The sequence below is a fragment of the Ceratotherium simum genome, chromosome 21, assembly GCF_057802395.1.
Source record: "Ceratotherium simum simum isolate JZ-2026a chromosome 21, ASM5780239v1, whole genome shotgun sequence".
NCBI classification, from domain to species: domain Eukaryota; kingdom Metazoa; phylum Chordata; class Mammalia; order Perissodactyla; family Rhinocerotidae; genus Ceratotherium; species Ceratotherium simum.
Genome location: NC_141920.1, coordinates 22,979,541 through 22,997,435, shown reverse-complemented (window position 1 = coordinate 22,997,435; position 17,895 = coordinate 22,979,541). Strand labels below are relative to the sequence as shown.

General features: G+C 40.4%; 1 protein-coding gene across 12 annotated transcripts in view; it reads right to left on the bottom strand.

The window, feature by feature from the left end:
* Positions 1-2,127: 2,127 nt before the first annotated feature.
* The window catches only part of MROH8 (maestro heat like repeat family member 8), a 54,782-nt gene continuing 39,014 nt past the window's right edge, over positions 2,128-17,895 (bottom strand). For 5 of the 12 annotated variants that reach the window (XM_087445301.1, XM_087445295.1, XM_087445302.1 and 2 more), the window contains 10 exons: positions 17,012-17,202; positions 15,681-15,818; positions 15,286-15,400; positions 14,808-14,948; positions 13,512-13,676; positions 12,660-12,815; positions 10,345-10,467; positions 8,732-8,831; positions 8,408-8,473; positions 2,128-2,382 (listed from right to left, as the gene is read on the bottom strand). In XM_087445301.1, the coding sequence (XP_087301427.1) occupies positions 2,201-2,382; positions 8,408-8,473; positions 8,732-8,831; positions 10,345-10,467; positions 12,660-12,815; positions 13,512-13,676; positions 14,808-14,948; positions 15,286-15,400; positions 15,681-15,818; positions 17,012-17,202 (1,377 nt within the window). In that variant the 3' untranslated portion in view covers positions 2,128-2,200. The other 7 variants (XM_087445300.1, XM_087445297.1, XM_087445299.1 and 4 more) reach the window with 7 other exon arrangements.

Below are 17,895 nucleotides of genomic sequence, written 5' to 3'. Positions count from 1 at the left end.
AAATTATTTAAAGCTCTAAAACAGGTTACCACAAAGAAAGTTGTGGAAATGTATTTGGCTTAAACCTATTTGAAAAAAATTTTTTCATATAAAACTACTAAAATGAAGTGGGATTGCTTGGCCAGAGTTTATAATTCTATGGAGTCTTGAACCGAAATGATAATCTGGGCAGTAATACAACACAGAAATTCTTTAGAAATCACCAAGGCTATTGCAGGGAAAAGGCTTGAGGTCTTTCTTGGAAAAATCAAGTTCTTTAGTTTTAAGGTTACAACACTTAAGCTGCCTATAGATTCTTCTCCTTTTTAGTGTCCTGACCTTCTTGCCACAAAAGAATTGATTTCCTAAAATCAACTGATACACAATGAGTTTAAATTCAGCAGGATTTGGTAGTTTGGTCTGGTTGGCAGCTCCTTGAAAGACAAAGGCTTGGGAGAGGCACACTTCTATAGCATACGTAGACTTTTGACCTAATCGTTTAAACCCATGAGTGGCTGGGGAAGCAGACTCTTTACCCTAACTGTGGTCTTCTGAAGTGGTCTAGGGGAAGATTTTACTGAAAACCAGCATCCTAGGGGCCAATAAGGCTGAACCCTACGTTTGATATATCTTCTATATTGGCTCAACTTTCTACCTTTTAATCTCATTCATAGGTGGACATCCTTTCTAGATTCCCAGCTTCCATCTCCCTCCTAACCTCTTCCCATATCCCTGCTCCCTTTTAAAATTTCCCTTTCTATATTCACGCCACCATTTCTGTTAAAAAAAAGAGGGGAGGAGGGTGTGACAGTTCCCTCATAAAGATTCTTTGGTATTGTCAAATGACAAAAATAATACAACTTAGTAATGAGTTTGATGTCCTTTATTCAAGGGAAAACAATCCATGGATAGGGGTGGGTACAGTGCCTCATGAGCAGTGGAGCACTGTTCCCGAGGGATTTGAGGCAAGAGTGAGGTGCACAGAACCTTAGAAGAGGCAACGTGGAAATGGCATGATTGGCTAGGAGGTCAGGGATTTCCTTCTGAGGCTAGCAGGTCCTATTTTCTAGGTAAGGTAAGCTAGCTAAAGCTGAGTTAGAGGATGGTGATTGGGTGTATGTTAGGATTTCTTGACAGGTGTTTCCCATAAGTGCAGGCTCACTTAGGTTTAGATTTGTGACATGGGCCAGGCCACTGGGACAGCCTCCATTTTGTGGGTCCTGATATACGAATTAACTTTATCAGTATCCATAGGAACCATTTTAAACCAGTGCTGTCTTCCTTGGACATCAGATGATAAACTCTACAGGGTGAGAGAAAGTGTCAAAGACGTAACTGAATCATTCAGGAGTTGGCACTTGGTGTTGAAGTAAGGGCAGTGGTCCTATGTCCTGGAAGTCATCATCATTTTTCAGGAAAGATAGAATCCATCACTTTCCTTTGTGTTTTGCATAACAGAAGGCAGTTGTTAATTATCCTTTCTAATCCTTTTCCTCTGCTGTGTTCTGATTCTGAGGAGGGTTTGGGAAGATGTAGGGAAAGCAGCTGCTCTTATGATAGATACAGTTTCGGGGATGACAAGAAAATATCTATCCTTCACCATCACCTCCAACTCCATCTCCAAATACCTCCTCTCTCCATCCTGCTCAGTAACACCTAAAATTTCTCAATTAGAGGTTCATGCCTTTGGCTTAAGAAGTCTACTTTGTTAAAAAGCAAAAATCTCTGAAAGAGTTAACCTCACTAAGTCTTGCATTAATCACTACATTAACATCAGGTCCTTTCCTGAGAGAGAGAGAGAGAGAGAGAGAAAGGAGCATGGAGCCAAGAACATGGGAGAAGGAGTGGGAAGCTGGAAGGGGCAGAGTAATTTGACTTATTTTACAATTTTACTGAGTGCAGTTTTACTTGCCAGGCTGAAGCCTGAGAGATTCTCCCCTTCCCCAATCCCATCTTTTATTTATATGATAGTTTAATCTTTCAATAAGAGAAAAAAAATCATTTCTTATGAAATAGGTATCTCAGTATAAGGGGGAAAAGCAATACTCAAAGTAAAAAAAGAGAGAACCTAAAATAATAAAGACATAGTTGGGCCAGTAATATAAATAATCAACAATACATTTTAATGAAAATAAAGCCAAAATGATATTCCATTATATTGAACTTTTATTTCAACATATTATAACAAAATTAAATGTCCAGAAATTTTTGTTTCGTGTATTTAAAAAATTCCATAAAAACATAAATTTATCTCTGAGGACAGCCTTGTAAAAAAATAATGGAGATATCTGGAATAAATAGACTTGGTAATATAATCAATATTAAATACTTCTTCAATCCTTCCCAAACTGCTGAGGTAGTTCAGTAAAGAGCAGTCCTCTGTCTCGGAACGGATGCTTCTTTCTGTGAATTTTAACACAATAAGGCATAAATAAAATAAGCATTGTTTCATTGCTACTCCCTGTTAGTGGTATTATTCAGATAATAAAAATCTGCCTGGAGGGAAAGGGACTGTAGTGTAAATATGAGTAAAGAGAGAGGATTCATTCATCCTCTTATATGTCACTGGATATTTAAACTGCATTGTAAACCTATAGGTCTGTTTTCTGCTATGAGACAGGGATAGTTCATGAGATCAAACCAAGGACTCAAAAAATATTCCTCAAGAATAACCACCACTTTTTGCTCTAACTCCACTCTCTACAGTGTAGGATGTGCATTCTATCCTATTAAAAAATAAAATAAGGTACATTAATTTTTAGGTAAGATGTGTTCCAACTTTGTAATTATTTGAGGCTCAATAACACTTTAAAACATTTGTTTGCGTACATGAGTTTGGGGCATGAGTTCAGCAACTGAGATTAACTGTAGAGTAATTCTGCATTTATTCACAGTGGAGGGAACGAGCAGACTGGAGAGGAGCAGAGCAGACCAGCCAAGGATATGGGCTTTGGAGGCAGGCTACTCAAGTTGGCCTTTATTAGTTGTGTGACCTTGGGCAAGTCCCTTTCAGGTTTTGTTCCTCAGCTTCCCCATCTGCAAAATGGAGATAATAATACACAGAGTGATTATGAGGATTAAAAGAGTTAATCACATAATGTACTTAGAGTCTGGCTCATTGTAGGCACTCAATAAGTGTTAGTCATTTTTATTGGATGATCCACAAAATGGAGAGTTCAGAAGTGGAGAGTGGAGTTGGTTGTATGCACTGAGACCAAGGAGAGAGCAGTGAGGGACACATGTAACTCAAATGTGCTCGCTGCACTGAAGTTTAGCATCCAGTGGCCACCCTCAAGGTGTACTCTTGGCTCTGCCCAAGGGTGAAGATTTAGTCCATCAGGCAGCTGGGGCCTGCATTTTAGCTCAAAACTCCTGACTGCTAGTCCCAAATATGAACACCTCTCTTGGGCAGGGATCCTCTTGAGGCCACACTTGGCACGTTGTTGCATCCCCCAAAACATATCCAACTTACCATGAATCATGGAGAAATTTCTTCCTAAAGATGTCTTGGCAGAGAGATGGGGGTGAAAGGTGAGGGAATAGGGTGGTAAAGATTCACATGGCTCATTTGACAGCAAAAACTTAATGCAATCCACCACTGGATATGTCTATTCTTCATTGCTGGTTGCCTCATTTCTTTCTCTTTTCCCACACCACCTCCAAGAGGCCTCTTCATTGCCCTAATAGTTCATATTCTGGCTCTCCACTTATGTTCCTCAACCAAACAAGAGCCTAGGAATTAGACTGATAGTGACCATTTCTAATTAATCTAGCACGCCTCTTGCAGCTTATCAAAGTATTTGCCTAATACAAATTAACCTCTTTCTCAGAAAATTTCTGCTTGTAAGAAAATTTTCTCCATCTATGTTTAAAGAAACAGTGGAACTCATAAATAATAGCTCCCATCCTAGAGCCATTTGAGGATCTGACAGTAGCTGTAGGAGAGAGAATCAGGAAAATGAAAAAGTGGAAGTAAGGAGGGGAAACTTCAAATATATTAGGATAGAATTAGCATTACATCACTTCAGAAATTTTTTCTTGCTTGAAAGTTTTTAAGGGAAAGGGAAAGGAAAGAGAAAGGCCATAAGGGATTTTATTTAAAAAAATCATTAATATCAAACTATAAGAACTTGTTGTACCTTTATTCTTAAGATTGTTGACAAGTAGACCTGGGCCTTGACAAAAGAACCAACAACACAAACATTGCAACATTAACATTTATTTAGAATCTCTTCTGAAGCTGTCCTAGACAGCTTTATCAAGACTGGAACTTCATGGATGGTCTGGCATGCCTCAAAAACTCAGTAGATTTTCAATATTTCTGCTAATTTAAACCAAGAGCTTCTCTCCCTTATACTTTATAATTCCTTAAAGCTTTTGACAACAAAAAAGATGTTCTGAGGTAATTAAATGAGTGGAGGTGTCTTCATGCTGGCATTGCTTTAAGTCTGAAAAAAAAAGGAGTACTAGTTGTTTCTGTGGTTTCTGAAAGGATTAGGGTTTTTTTGTTGTTATTGTTTTTTTTTTTTTGGTGAGGAAGATTGTCCCTGAGCTAACATCTGTGCCAATCTTCCCCCATTTTGTATATGGGATGCCACCTCAATATGGCTTGATGCACAGTGTGTAGGTCCGTGTCCCAGGGTTTCAGGCCCGTGAACCCTGGGCCGCCAAAGTGGAGCACATGAACTTAACCACTATACCACCAGGCCAGCCCCTGAAAGGATTAGTTTTTACCTGATGTTGTTTGCCTTGCATCTCTAGGTAGGAAGACAACCCATGAGCTTCCTCAACCCGAAAACTGTCTGTGCGGGATCTGATTCAGCCCCCACCTTCTGGACTCGGAACAGAGCCTGGGAGGTGATGATGCGCAGAGAGGGCTCAGGGTCACGTAGCAGATCTCTTAGATCTAAGTGGCAAGAAACCCCAGGTTGGAGGTGAAGATCTGTGGAAATGATCACTAGTCCAGACATCAGACAGCCAACATGCCTATAGAAGCTGGGATGAAGGGCTAACTTTTTTTCCAAGCCTCTGTCTGAAAGTTTGTACTTTTGCAGATCAATTCCAACTTTGACCTACAAAACTTACTTGTTGCCAAATATTTCACTCCTTTACAACAATCACACTGCCAAGTAGTCTATTTAAAGTCCAATGATCTGACCTGCCAAGCTATGTCTAATATCGTTAATTTCTAAGTTCCTCTCTTGGTCCTAGAGGTTACTCTTAAATCATTATTCCTTTTTAATTTTTCTCTTAAATTTTTAGTTTTTATGTTTTCTTATTGCAAAAGAAATATGTGTTCATTGTGTAGAAAATTTAGACAATATATGTAAGCACTAGAAGAAAATCAAAATCACCCATCATCCTACCACCAGAGAAAAGCACTGTTATTTTTCTGGTCTTCTTTCTGTTCATTTATTTACACACGTGTGCTTTTATTTTTTTCCAAATGGAACTATATTATACATATTATCTAATTATTGCCTTTTTTATTTAATAATATTACATCATCATTTATCCAACTCATTTAAACATTTTTCTACAATATCTTTCATGGCTACATATGATTCTACAATATGGATATGCTATAATTTATTTCACTAACTTCCTATTGTTTCTCATCTTGGATGTTTCCCATTTTTGCTATTTGCTGAAATGAACATTCCTGTAACTATTTCTGCTTATTTTCATAGGTTAAATTCCTAGAAGCGGGATTGATAGGTCAAAGTATATGTTTATTTAAAGGGTTTTGATACATATTGCCAAACTTTCCTATAAAAAAGTCATATAATTTATGCTTTTCCCAGCCCAGTGGATGGTAATATCAGTTCTCCCTTAACACATCAATATTGAGTATTAATTAGTAATCTTTGCCATTTTGACAAAAAAACACATACTGGTATCTCATCAGTTTTTTGTTTCATAAACTTTTGATTACTAGTAATATTGAATATTTTTCATGTATTTATTGCCCATTTGTCTTCTATGAACTGCTTATTCATATTATTTGCCACTTTTCTTTTGAGAAAGTACTGATTTAAGGATATTAACCCTTTATCATACTGCAAATAATCCCCTCCATATGATTATTTTTCAGTTTTGTCACTTTCTCTTTTCTTTCAAAGTTGGTTTTTAAACTTTTTTTTTTTTTGGTGAGGAAGATTGGCCCTGAGCTAACAGCTTTTTGCCAATCTTCCTCTTTTTGCTCGAGGAAGAGTGGCCCTGAGCTAACATCTGTGCCCATCCTCCTCTATTATTTTTTTTATGTGAGTCACTGCCATAGCATGGCTTGATGAGTGGTGTAGGTCTTTGCCTGGGATCTGAACCCATGAACACAGACTGCCAAAGTGGAGCACGCTGAACTTAACCACTACACCACCAGGTCGGCCCCAGGTTTAAAATTTTTATGTAGACAAATCTATTATTCTTTTACTTTATGGATCTGTGTTTGTATCCTATTAGAAAAGGCTCTCTCTTTTTTCTTTTTTTTTTGAGGAGGATTGGCCCTAAGCTAACATCTGTTGCCCATTTTTCTCCATTTTTCCTTTTTCCTCCCCAAAGCCCCAGTAGATAGTTGTATGGCATAGTTGTACATCCTTCTAGTTGCTCTAAGTGGGATGCCGCCTCAGCGTGGCTTAATGAGCAGTGTGTAGGTCCGCACCCAGGATCTGAACCAGCAAACCCCGGGCCGCCGAAGTGGAGCGTGCGAACTTAACCACTACGCCACTGGGCCGGCCCCAAAAAAGGCTCTCTTTTTAATTTCTAATTCTCCAAGGTCACAAAATGCTCAGGACCTCTTCATAGTGTGGGGCTTTTTATTATTTAAGTAGTATTTTAGCCTTTATATTCATCATGTTTATTTCCAAAATGGAATACTTGACTAGTTTTTAGTTTCTTTCAGTTCTTACATTAAGATCTACTTGTTCCACAGAATACATGAGGGAGCAGACATCAATTTTGGAAGGAACTGAAACTTATTTTGTCATGAAATTGATTTAAATTGATACTTAAAAATTTTGTTATTTCTGTTTAAATTTAGCTTAAAATTAGCTGTGGCAAATGACATAAACTTGTTCAGAAAAGAGTGCTAGGGTGTTCTACTACCCTATTTCTAAAACAGATAAGCCACTGTTAGGGAAGGAAGAGGGTGGGATTATTCCATTAGATTGAATTACATGAGATTGCTGATATTTGACTGTTTTTGCCCTACAAAATGGCAATTTCATATGGTGCAGACCATATAATTTATATATATATGTATATAATTTATATACATATTCTAGATCTTCTATATAGATAACTTCAGAATAGAAAAGGAACTTTGGTTCCCCAGTGTTTTAGATTATATAATAATTTCCTTTTAATTGAATAGAATCAACCATGTAGAATCCTACCTCATAGAATAAAATAATCTACATGACTTTTCCTATTTTTCTTGCTTCTGATATCTGTGGAGAAGTAGGAGACCTTAGAGAAAAGTGGCATGATCTTTCTTAAATAAGCTTTAGCTTCTGGCTATTTAACCAGTTATGTATTTTTAATTTAAAAGCAGTGAATTATTCACGATTTTAATTTGGTTCTCAAAGTACATGCTTTCGGATTGTGAGATTTAGCATTTCATGGCATTTTCTAATTGTAGGACTACTTCTTAAGTGGGAGTAAATAATTGAGTACTAAATCCTCAAAGTTGTACAATTATAGAAAATTTTCACTCACTGACAATTCAGAAAACCAATTGCATGATGGTTGCCTTACACGACTGTAAAACATCTCTATTATCAAGTCCTACCAGCTTACACGACAACTGCTTATAGAAAATAGTGCTGCAGTCATCTGTGGGGTACTTGAGAGGTGTCATCATAATTTACTAAGATACTATTTCTAGCTAATGTCTTATTTCCTGACAGACAAAGTTCAGGAATTGTCTCTGAGACACTCATCAAAGCTGATTTCCAGGGCCAGCCCCGTGGCTTAGCGGTTAAGCGCACCGCTTCTCCAGCCACGCGGAGGCCACGTCCCACATACAGCAACTGGAAGGATGTGCAACTATGACATACAACTATCTACTGGGGCTTTGGGGAAAAAAAAGGAGGAGGACTGGCAATAGATGTTATCTCAGAGCTGGTCTTCCTCAGCAAAAAGAGGAGGATTAGCATGGATGTTAGCTCAGGGCTGATCTTCCTCACAAAAAAAATAAATAAATAAATAAAAAGCTGATTTCCAGACAAACAGGATCATGTCCTTTCCTAAAGAGGGAATTGGACTGGGATAAGACTGTCATTCAGCTAAAGTCTCTAAGAGCTTTATTATCACAAAGGTCAGGTTTTCTGGTTCCCAGAGTCTCAGCTCTGCCCCAAAACCTGCCCACAGTCACTGCCTCAGATACCTTCCAAAATATGGGGCACCCCAACCCAAGTGTGTTATCACTTACCATCTTCTATCCAGCCAGTACCCTTCGTCCTGAGCTCACTGTGATCCATGTACTTTGATAAGAGCCCTAAATGCAGGAGAAAGTCAGGAAGTCTGTGATCTGGCTTTGGCTCTAAGCAGTTGGCAGAACTGGCCTTTTGATAATTAGACAGATTCTAAAAATTGGACTTCCAAGTGCCCGATAGTTACCTATAGACAACACAGCCCCTTTCTCCAAAGAAGTATTTTCAACGTCATCTTCATAAAGAACGGGGATACTCAACAACACAATTTAGGAAAGTACAGGATAAAAGTGAACGTAGAAATGAAAGGATTTTCTTTGTACCTACAAACAAGACTGCTGTTCTTCTGATAGGAAGTTTTGCATTCTTGGAGAACATCAATGTTTGGGCTAGGATGTTAACTTTCCCCTTGCATTTTTTTCCCTAAGTGGGGAAAAAAGTAAGAGTATAAAGGAGTGAAGTAGCAGCACTATTTTTATCAGCCTCACTATAGTTCCAGAGTCAGTGACTATGTCAGATATACATATACAGTGCTTGAAATAACTACAGTTGCTCAATTAATATTATATATTCACAATAACAAGCCCCTAGACAAAGTTAAATCCTCTGAATACACCTTGTTCACACCAACTCATGCTGCATATTGTGCCAGTAACACCTCTCAATCCGTCTTCACTTCTCTGTATCTAAGTCTTCTCTGTTCTCTGTACCCATCTTGAGCTCTGCCTCCCTGTGAGCTCTTCCCTGACAGCTCTTGCCTTCCTGATCTAAACCTGTTCTGAGTGTTTTACAGGTGCTCCTCTCTTGGCACATATAATTTTCCACCTTGAGTTTCTATTTAATGTTCCTCAGAGGTTTTATCTTTTATCTCCCTTACTAACTTGCACAAAACTCCCCTTAGGAAGTTTTAATCTTTGGCACGTTTCTGGTTTCTCCATGGCCTATTGCACACTGGATGTGTTATGCTTATTGGATGAATGAATTCACCTCTCAATGGATTTCCTACAATGATAGGCACCTTAGAGATAGGAGGAGAGTAGGAATTTGTTCTCACAGAACTTATGATTTAACATGGACAATCTGTAGTCTTATCTGTTGAGAGCACTGAATTTCCTGCTGTAAATACTGTCATCAGTGCATCAGCTATAGGTTTGGCTATAGGTCAGAGAGATAATCCCCAGTGGAAAGCCTGATGCAAGGGCACTGTGGGGCTTCTTAGCCCTGTAAATCTGATTGGAGGAGCCCATAATGAGTCCTAAAGAGACTACACATGTGGAAGATCCCTGGGAATAGTCAGACCTAGGGTGTTCATAGTAGGATCCCAGTGGTTCTAGACTTAGTTGTCTAGAAAACCATGGATGGGCATCCTGAGGCTTCCCTGGCTCAAGCCTGCCCTAATATCAGCCACAGTAGCCTTTGTCAAGTTTTTGAAGAGAAAGGATGCCATCTGGGTCCAGGCAGAGCCAGTGGTATGCTGCCGTCATGCTGCATGGCCTACAACAGCACGGCAGCCGTTGTGTGGGGCTCCCTGAACATGCTCTGATGGAGGGTAAAACAATCCACTATATCCAAGGAAAGGATTAGAGATCATTGTAAAGGCAATACATAACTCCATTTCAACTCACTCCACAAGTCGTTTTTTGAGCATGTACTATCAGCCTGACCCTGTAGCCTCTGACCCAGTTTAGTGGGGCTCCCAAGAGTTCACCAGTCTTTTTTTTGAGGAACGGTGGTAACATGAAGTGAATTTGTGACCCAGTTGAGAAGAAACTAGAAAAATAGATTCACAGTACAAGACAGTTCATAGATATTAACTGCTGTTGTAAAAAGGGATGGGAAATGTTTCATGTCATGTTCCTCCATTAAAAACTATGTCTGAACAAAATAAATATGTCAGCATATTAAGGAGTTAAAAAAGCCATTATTGCTCACATACAAAGAATTTGCAGACTGTTCCAACTTCACTAGGGCTGATGTACCAGGGATCTTTGCAGTACACTTCTTGGGGCAGCTTCCACTTCAGGAACTGGGCACATATAGTTAGGACTCGCCTGCTTTCCTGTGAAAAGGATTATCAGAGATCAGCATTTTATAACATTTTTTAGCTGAAATAACTTTACTTCAAATGAAAGTGATACTAAAGTCCAATACGAAAAGCTGATGAACTCAGAATTACCCTGGGTGAAGTGAGGGGAGGAGTGGAAAGGAATCAGAATCCTGCCCTCCTTCAACTTCCCCAAACCATCTCTAAAGGGAACTCATAAAACCTGCGGGGTTCTGGGGAGGATGGAGAACCACCAGTCTAGGGCAAAAGTGAGAGCTACCAGGTGTAGTACCCAGCCCAGAGATGTGGGCAGGAGTTCCCACTACCCCATGCCCGAGAGACAGGGCTCCTATGCCCACTTGCTGCTCCTATGTCAATTTTCTGTCACTCCACACAGGGAAGTGTAGCTCCTCTTCTCACAGTCCTTGTAGAATCTCTGGCTTGGAGGGAACTCTGGAGAGTATTGATCCTTTCCTGATCCAGATACTTGAGCAAAATTTAGCAAGTGGGCCTCTTCACTATTCATTTCACTGTTCTCAGAATGCCTTCCATACACCATACAACACTTCTGATGAGTCTTCAAGCAAGTGTTTTGTCCCAGATCCACTAGATATTTGGGCCATTAAAATTCCTTTGAGAATTTATGGGAACACAAATTAGTTAAGCTACTTTGTTTAACAATTTGTAAGTATCTAGTAAAGTTAAAGATACCCAGATATTCCACTTCTGGGTTTATGCCCTCAAGAAACTCTCACACATGTACACACACAAAAACTATGTACAATACTCATTGCAGCATTGTAATAATGAAAAATTGAAAATAATCCAAATGTCCAGAAATAGGAAAATGGAATAAATTGTAGGATATTCACATGATGGAATTCTCTATAGCAGTGAAAACAAATGAACTAGAGCTATACATCATGGATAAATCTTACAAATATAATGTTAAACAACAACAACAAAAAAGCAAGTTGCTGAAAGATTTATAAATAATACAACATATAAAGTTTTAAAACATGAAAAATATTACCACAGACATGATAAACACAAAATTCAGGATGGTAGTTCTTGGGGGAATTCAATTGGGAACAGGTGCATGATTTACTCCTTTTTTAGTTCTTAGAGTGGGTGGTAGATAGATGGGTGTTCTCTGTCAGTGATTCCTAACCTGTTTAATGTTAGATCCCTCCTCTCTGCTTAGGCTACCCTCTGAGGAGCCTTTAAGAGGTAGCTAGAGGTTGTTCAAGGTTTGAAGGAAAATAAGCCCAGAGCCTCAGCTGCTCTATGCCTTGCATGATTGCCAAAGGCTGGCGGGAGCAGGAGGTGGGTGGGTATCAATACCTCCACATATCTGTGACCCCTACAGGACATACTTTCCCATCACTTTGTTGGGAAGCTCTGCTCTATACTTTATTGGGATCTGAAATATTCCATATTTATGGCTACAAGGCCATAAAAATTCCCCCATAACAAGGTGCCAAGGCCCACCATAATCTTAAATCCTGTTTCTGAACCTGCTTTCATTTCTGTAAGAGGGAGGATAGATAGGTGAGAGCTCCAGCATTTTTCCAGAATCCTTGCAGCCTAAACCTACCTCTCTGGTTTGCTGTAACTGGTGGTCATAGTTAGCACCTTGAAATGGACAGGCTTCTGAGGTGTGAGGGACAGTCTAAAGGACAGTCTGAGGGACAGTACTAAAGATGATGACATCCCACCCACAACTCTTATGGCAGAAACCCCTGGAAGATTAAGGAGAGGTAAAGGCTTCTCCAGATAGTCAGAGAAGCTACTATTTCTGACTTAGCCTCAACATAAGTCTATTTGCCTCAAGACCATGAGGCAGTTCTTGAGTGAAAGAAGAAAGATAATAGAATATCATCATTGACATCAACAAAAAGAGTTTGTTGAATGGGCGCTGTATTTAGGACTCTCTGTTGGGCTGAATATTGGGCTGCGGCTACAAAAAGGTATAACACATCATTCTTACCCACGAAGGGCCATAATTTGCTATATGAAAATGAGGCGTAAGATTTTTTCCACAATTCACTTGGGAAAAATAATTGAAAGGTAGCCTGTGCCAGAGGAAATGGGAAATAAAGATGGTACCACGAAGTCCCTGCCCTCAAAGATATGAACACTTATTTGGAGATTTGGCTCTGGATTTGAAGTTATTCAAGCCGAAAGACGTTTACAGTAGGCATTACCTCAGCTACTGCATCGTTTTCATCCTGAGAATACAGAAGTAGTGGGACCAAGCTGTCCAGGACTTGGTTCTCTACACCCTTCTTATCTGTGTATTTCACAGACTTTATGGAGGCTCCAAAGAGGGTCATGGAGAAACGATGAACATCAGGTCTCACCTATGAAGGGAGTATCCAAAGGGAAGCAACTCACTGAAAGTTTTTGTGCTTAGCTTATAAGAGCTCTAGGTCAGTTGAAACGCTAGTCCTAACATGAGGCTATTTAGCTGTAGGTAGCTGAGGGCAAGAAACCAAATGTATGTGGAAACAGCAAGACCTGCTGCTTTGCACTACTTGTTGTTCTCTCACTCTACAGGTAAGAAATGGGCACAGTCCCACCTGTAGTGGCTTGTGCCTGATACTGGTATTAACCATTCACATAAGCTGTTTTGCTGAAATTGAAAATCCCAGCCTTGGCATATTTGACTCTTCCATGGATGTGGTTCTCTGTGCTCCATGTTTTTCTCTTTAAACAATCTTTGGGATTTGAGATGGGGGCATATGTATAGTCCGCCATCTTGACTCAGTCCTCATTGTTCCTTGAAAGGAAAGACAAAGTTTTTTCTTATACAAACTCCTTTCCCATCCCACGAAGCAGGAAAGTACCCTGCCAAGTCTCTATGTCTCAGTTTTATCTGAAAAACATCAAGACCAGCCCTACCAACATCACAGGTTATCTGGAAGGATCTTAAGAGAGGAGATTTGAACATAAAAAGTACTATATAAAATAGTGTATTTATTACAAGCCCAACTTCTATTTGCTATTATGCCAATTACCCTCCCCCTAGGAAAGTCTCTCCTCTCTCATTGTCTTACATCACCAAATAAGGAGAACAGGGTCCTCATCATGGCAGTCAGGGTGGTGAATTCCATTGTCCCGACAAGTTGCAGGAGTATTTGAACGGCCAACAAAATAATCTTCTCATCGGTTTCAAGTAAGAGGTCTAAGATGCTCGGCAACAGGCTTTTGATGTCTTCCCTCTGTGTGCCCAAAGGGAGCGCATTACCACCTCCCCTGATAGCACTTCATCTGGTACCAAAGTGAGGCTCCCTACCTTTACTGGGTACCTGGTGCTTGTGGAATTTTTGGCGGTGCTGGCTAGTCAAGAACAGAGAAGAAGTAAAGAGGGCATGATTGCCCTTTCTCAGTATCAGCAGGGCTGATATGTAGAGAAGGGAGCAAACTGTTGTGAGTTGCCTCACAGGGCAGAAGTGGGACTAGGTGGGGATGGTCCAGCAACATGGACTTGGACTTAATGTAAGGAACTGCTCTCCTAACAATGAGAGAAAGTGGAATGGCTAGCTCAGGTCACAGTGAGCTCTCCAACATGGAAGGTCTCCAAAGGCTAAAAGATTCCTTGCAGGAATTCAAGCAGAAATTGACTGAGGGCCCCTTAGGGTCCTTCTCATTCTGAACTGGGATTCTGCTCTTCTGAAACCCCCAAAAGGAAGCAGTCTCAGGGTTTTAAAGTTTAAAACATCCACGTAAAAAGTAAATAGAATAAGGCAACAAATATTCCTGTATCCAATCAACCAGGATTAACATGTTAACATTTGTCATTTTTGTTTCACAGATATGTATATATATTTTTTACATAAAAGAAATAGAACTCAAGTGATAAAATGGAAGCCTCAGGGGTTAATCTTCTCTTCTGACCTAGGCTTAGTTTCTAGGTAGGCCTGTGGAAAACGAGCTTCCAATTTGAATGTCAGTGATCTTTGTCTTACATGATAAGCATCTTGGAAGCAGATACAAAGGCCTATGCAATTTAGCCATACAGCAACATGGTACAAGGCATGAAAGGACACTCGAATGTTGCCCAGGCTGTGATGATAATGAGGGTATCTCCCACACAAACTGCAAGATTCAAATATTATGAATATAATTGACTTGGACTTTTTATTTCTTTTAATTTCATTAAATGTTTAATAGTCAGTACTTGCAAATTTCCTAGGAATAAAATTCAAAAGGTACAAAGGGATGTACTCCTACCCACTCCTGTTCCCAGGCTACCCAATTTTCCTCCTCAGCTGTTACCAGTTTCTTAGGTATCCTTCTGGGGTATGTTTTATTTATGACTTAAGAATCAGTGGTCTGGGGGCCCCTCCTACCATCTCCTGGTGTCTGAGAAGATAGTTCAGTCCCTTCAGGCCAAGAATTTTAAAGAGATTATTTTCATGATGTAGCCAGTCTCTCAAGCGGGCAACAGAGTATATGCTGGGCAGTCTCCTAGCCACTGGACTCTGGAGAAGCTGAAAGAACCCAAAAATCAGCCAAAGAAGTTACCTTTAGGCCCTTCTTCATGAGAGGAGCCACCTTCCCACCAACTCCAAAATACATATTTCCTTTGAAACCTCTACTATACAGCATGTACATTACAGGATGACGCTTACACTGTAGGTACATAAGGAACACTGACTAATGAATGCGTGGAAAGAAGAATTTCAATAGGCTTGAATCTGAAACCGTGTCCATCCCGCATCTGAAAGGGATCCCAGCCTGCCACTAAGTCTGAAAGGGTCTAGGAAGGCAGGTGGTACTGCTTTATAGGCTTCCTGAATAATCCAGCTTCTACAGAATGAGTCTTACCTCCACAAAAAAGCCTGCAGACGTGAGTTGATGCTTATCGTTCCCTCGGTTAAGAAGAGGGACTAACAAGTACATGACCTTATGTGCAAGGAGGTGACTTCTTTCCAGCAATGCGCTGCAACACAGAACACCGACAGAAGAACTCTTAGAAATGCTCCTATCCAGAGGGAATTGTTCCCAGGGCTGGGGGCCCTCTGAAGTTTTTGCCCAGCTTCAGGTGCACAGGAGAGTATGGCAGGGCCAGGACCTCTGAAAAATCTGCCTGGCATATGAGTCTTTGCCCACCCTGTGATGAGAAGGTCATCCAACTTTGGTTGCAGTGACAACTAAAAGGGAAAAATATACCTTGAAACAATGCTGATTTAGAGCAGATATGCATGGCAAGGAAGCCTTACTTGGCAAGGAGAGATACTCCCTGAAGATGGCAATCTTTTCCTTCCAGGAGGGTCCATCCTTTATTTTTTTCCATGATGTTGAATTCCTGCCAGCACAATGTTCTGAGGAGGAGAGTCTTTGTAGCCTGTATGGCGAAGCTAAATCAAACAAAAACAGTACAAGTGAATAGAACAGGACTCTCCAACATATAGCACACAATCGCCCTGCTCTCATTGAGGAAGGCCATGCACTGATAGCTGCTGGACTGTAATTCTCTTCTTTATAGATTTCCCAAAAGACTCTTAATGCTCTAATAACTAGATTTTGTTTCCCTGGGAGATTGGAAAGAAATCTATGATAAAACAAATGATATGGGATGCTAAACAGATACCTACTGCTTTTTTTTAAGGTTTATTTAGATACAATTTACACCTCATAAAGTTTACCCCCATTGTTTTTTAAAACTAGTTATTGAATAGTATGCTGGACATAACATTAGAGAATCTTAAAGCTGGAAGGGTCCTTGGAGAGCACCTGGCCCAATCTCATTTACAGATAAGAAAACTAAGGCATAGAGCAACAGAAAGATTTGCCCGGGGTACACAGCTAATCAACTGAATGAGAATAGAACTCACTTCTCCTGACTCTTAGGTGTTCTTAAATATTCCACATTATAGCACTTCCTCTGAAAGAAATCCATGTGCCACAGCGACACTAAGAAATGTCTACTGTGGGCCGTCCCCGTGGCTTAGCGGTTAAGTGAGTGCGCTCCGCTGCTGGCGGCCCGGGTTCGGATCCTGGGCGCGCACCAACACACCACTTCTCTGGCCATGCTGAGGCCGCGTCCCACATACAGCAACTAGAAGGATGTGCAGCTATGACATACAACTGTCTACTGGGGCTTTGGGGGGAAAAATAAATAAATAAAATCTTTAAAAAAAAAAAAAAGAAATTTCTACTGAGACCCCAATAGGGAACTAAAAATACCTCTGCATGCAATAAAGCAGAAATGAGGAATTGTTCAACTGTGGATCAGAACAATTTTGGAGGTGGGTTTAAGGCTGCTTTGCTTGTCTCTGTCTCTACTTGATTTATCAAGAAGGGGCTGGCATGAAATCACACATTATTTTGCAGGGCATCTGGACCCAGACAGCCATATTTACCTTCGCACCAATAAAAACAAAGACAACCAATGAAAGCCCAGAATGATTCATGGGCATTTCATTTTGATGTCTCATGAGAGTAGCAAACTGTAAACTCTCCCACAGTTGGGACCACATCTTGGCTATTCTTGTGTCCACCACAGTGCCCAGTGCTTAGAAAAGGTCAATGAAATCACAAGGGGCAATACCACAAAGGGGTGACCTCTGAAGACGTTTCCTGTTCTGTGTACAGGCCACTTGGGATGGCGACATCAGACATGGAGAGGCCGATGCTGTGGTGAATCTGGATGAGCAGTGTCATGAGAAGCTGAGGAAAGAGTCGGAATGCAGCTGCTCGGAGCCTGTTTCCCATAAACACCTCATAAAGGGCATCTGTTGCCTGTGGTAGAAAAGACACACAGCAGAACTGAACACCTGCTAGCCCTCATCCTTACTTTTGCTTTACTTCTGCTTGTGCCAGAACGTGCTTTCTGGTTCTACTATCCCATAGGCAGAACAGAAGTGGTAGTCAGTGCCGGGACATGAGAGTGAGGGGAAAAGGAATAGGAGTGAAGTGGTCATTAAAAGTTACCAAAGAGTGAGGGGAGTCCTGAAATCCAGAAGGAAACTATAAAGGAAACTATCAACATATTTGACCACATACAAATATAAAGCCAGGATAAAATTTATCATAAACAAATTTAGATGACAAATAACCGGGAAAAGTATTCACATCCATGTGATATTCTTGATACATAAAACGCTTTTACTTATCAGTAAAGAAAAAACGTAAAGGCTTGCTACTCAATGTGTGGGCCACACACCAGCAGCGTTGGTATCACCTGGAAGCTGGTTAGAAATGGAGACTCGTAAGCCCCTACCCCAGACCTTCTGCATCAGCATCTGTATTTCAATTAGATCCACAGATGATTGTGGTTTGTGTGCACATTAAAATTAAGAAACACTGGTGTATAAGACATGAACAGACAAGTCACAAAAGAAGAAATATAAATGGCCAATTAAAAAACATATACAGGGGGGCCGGCCCCGTGGCTTAGCGGTTAAGTGCGTGCGCTCTGCTGCTGGTGGCCCG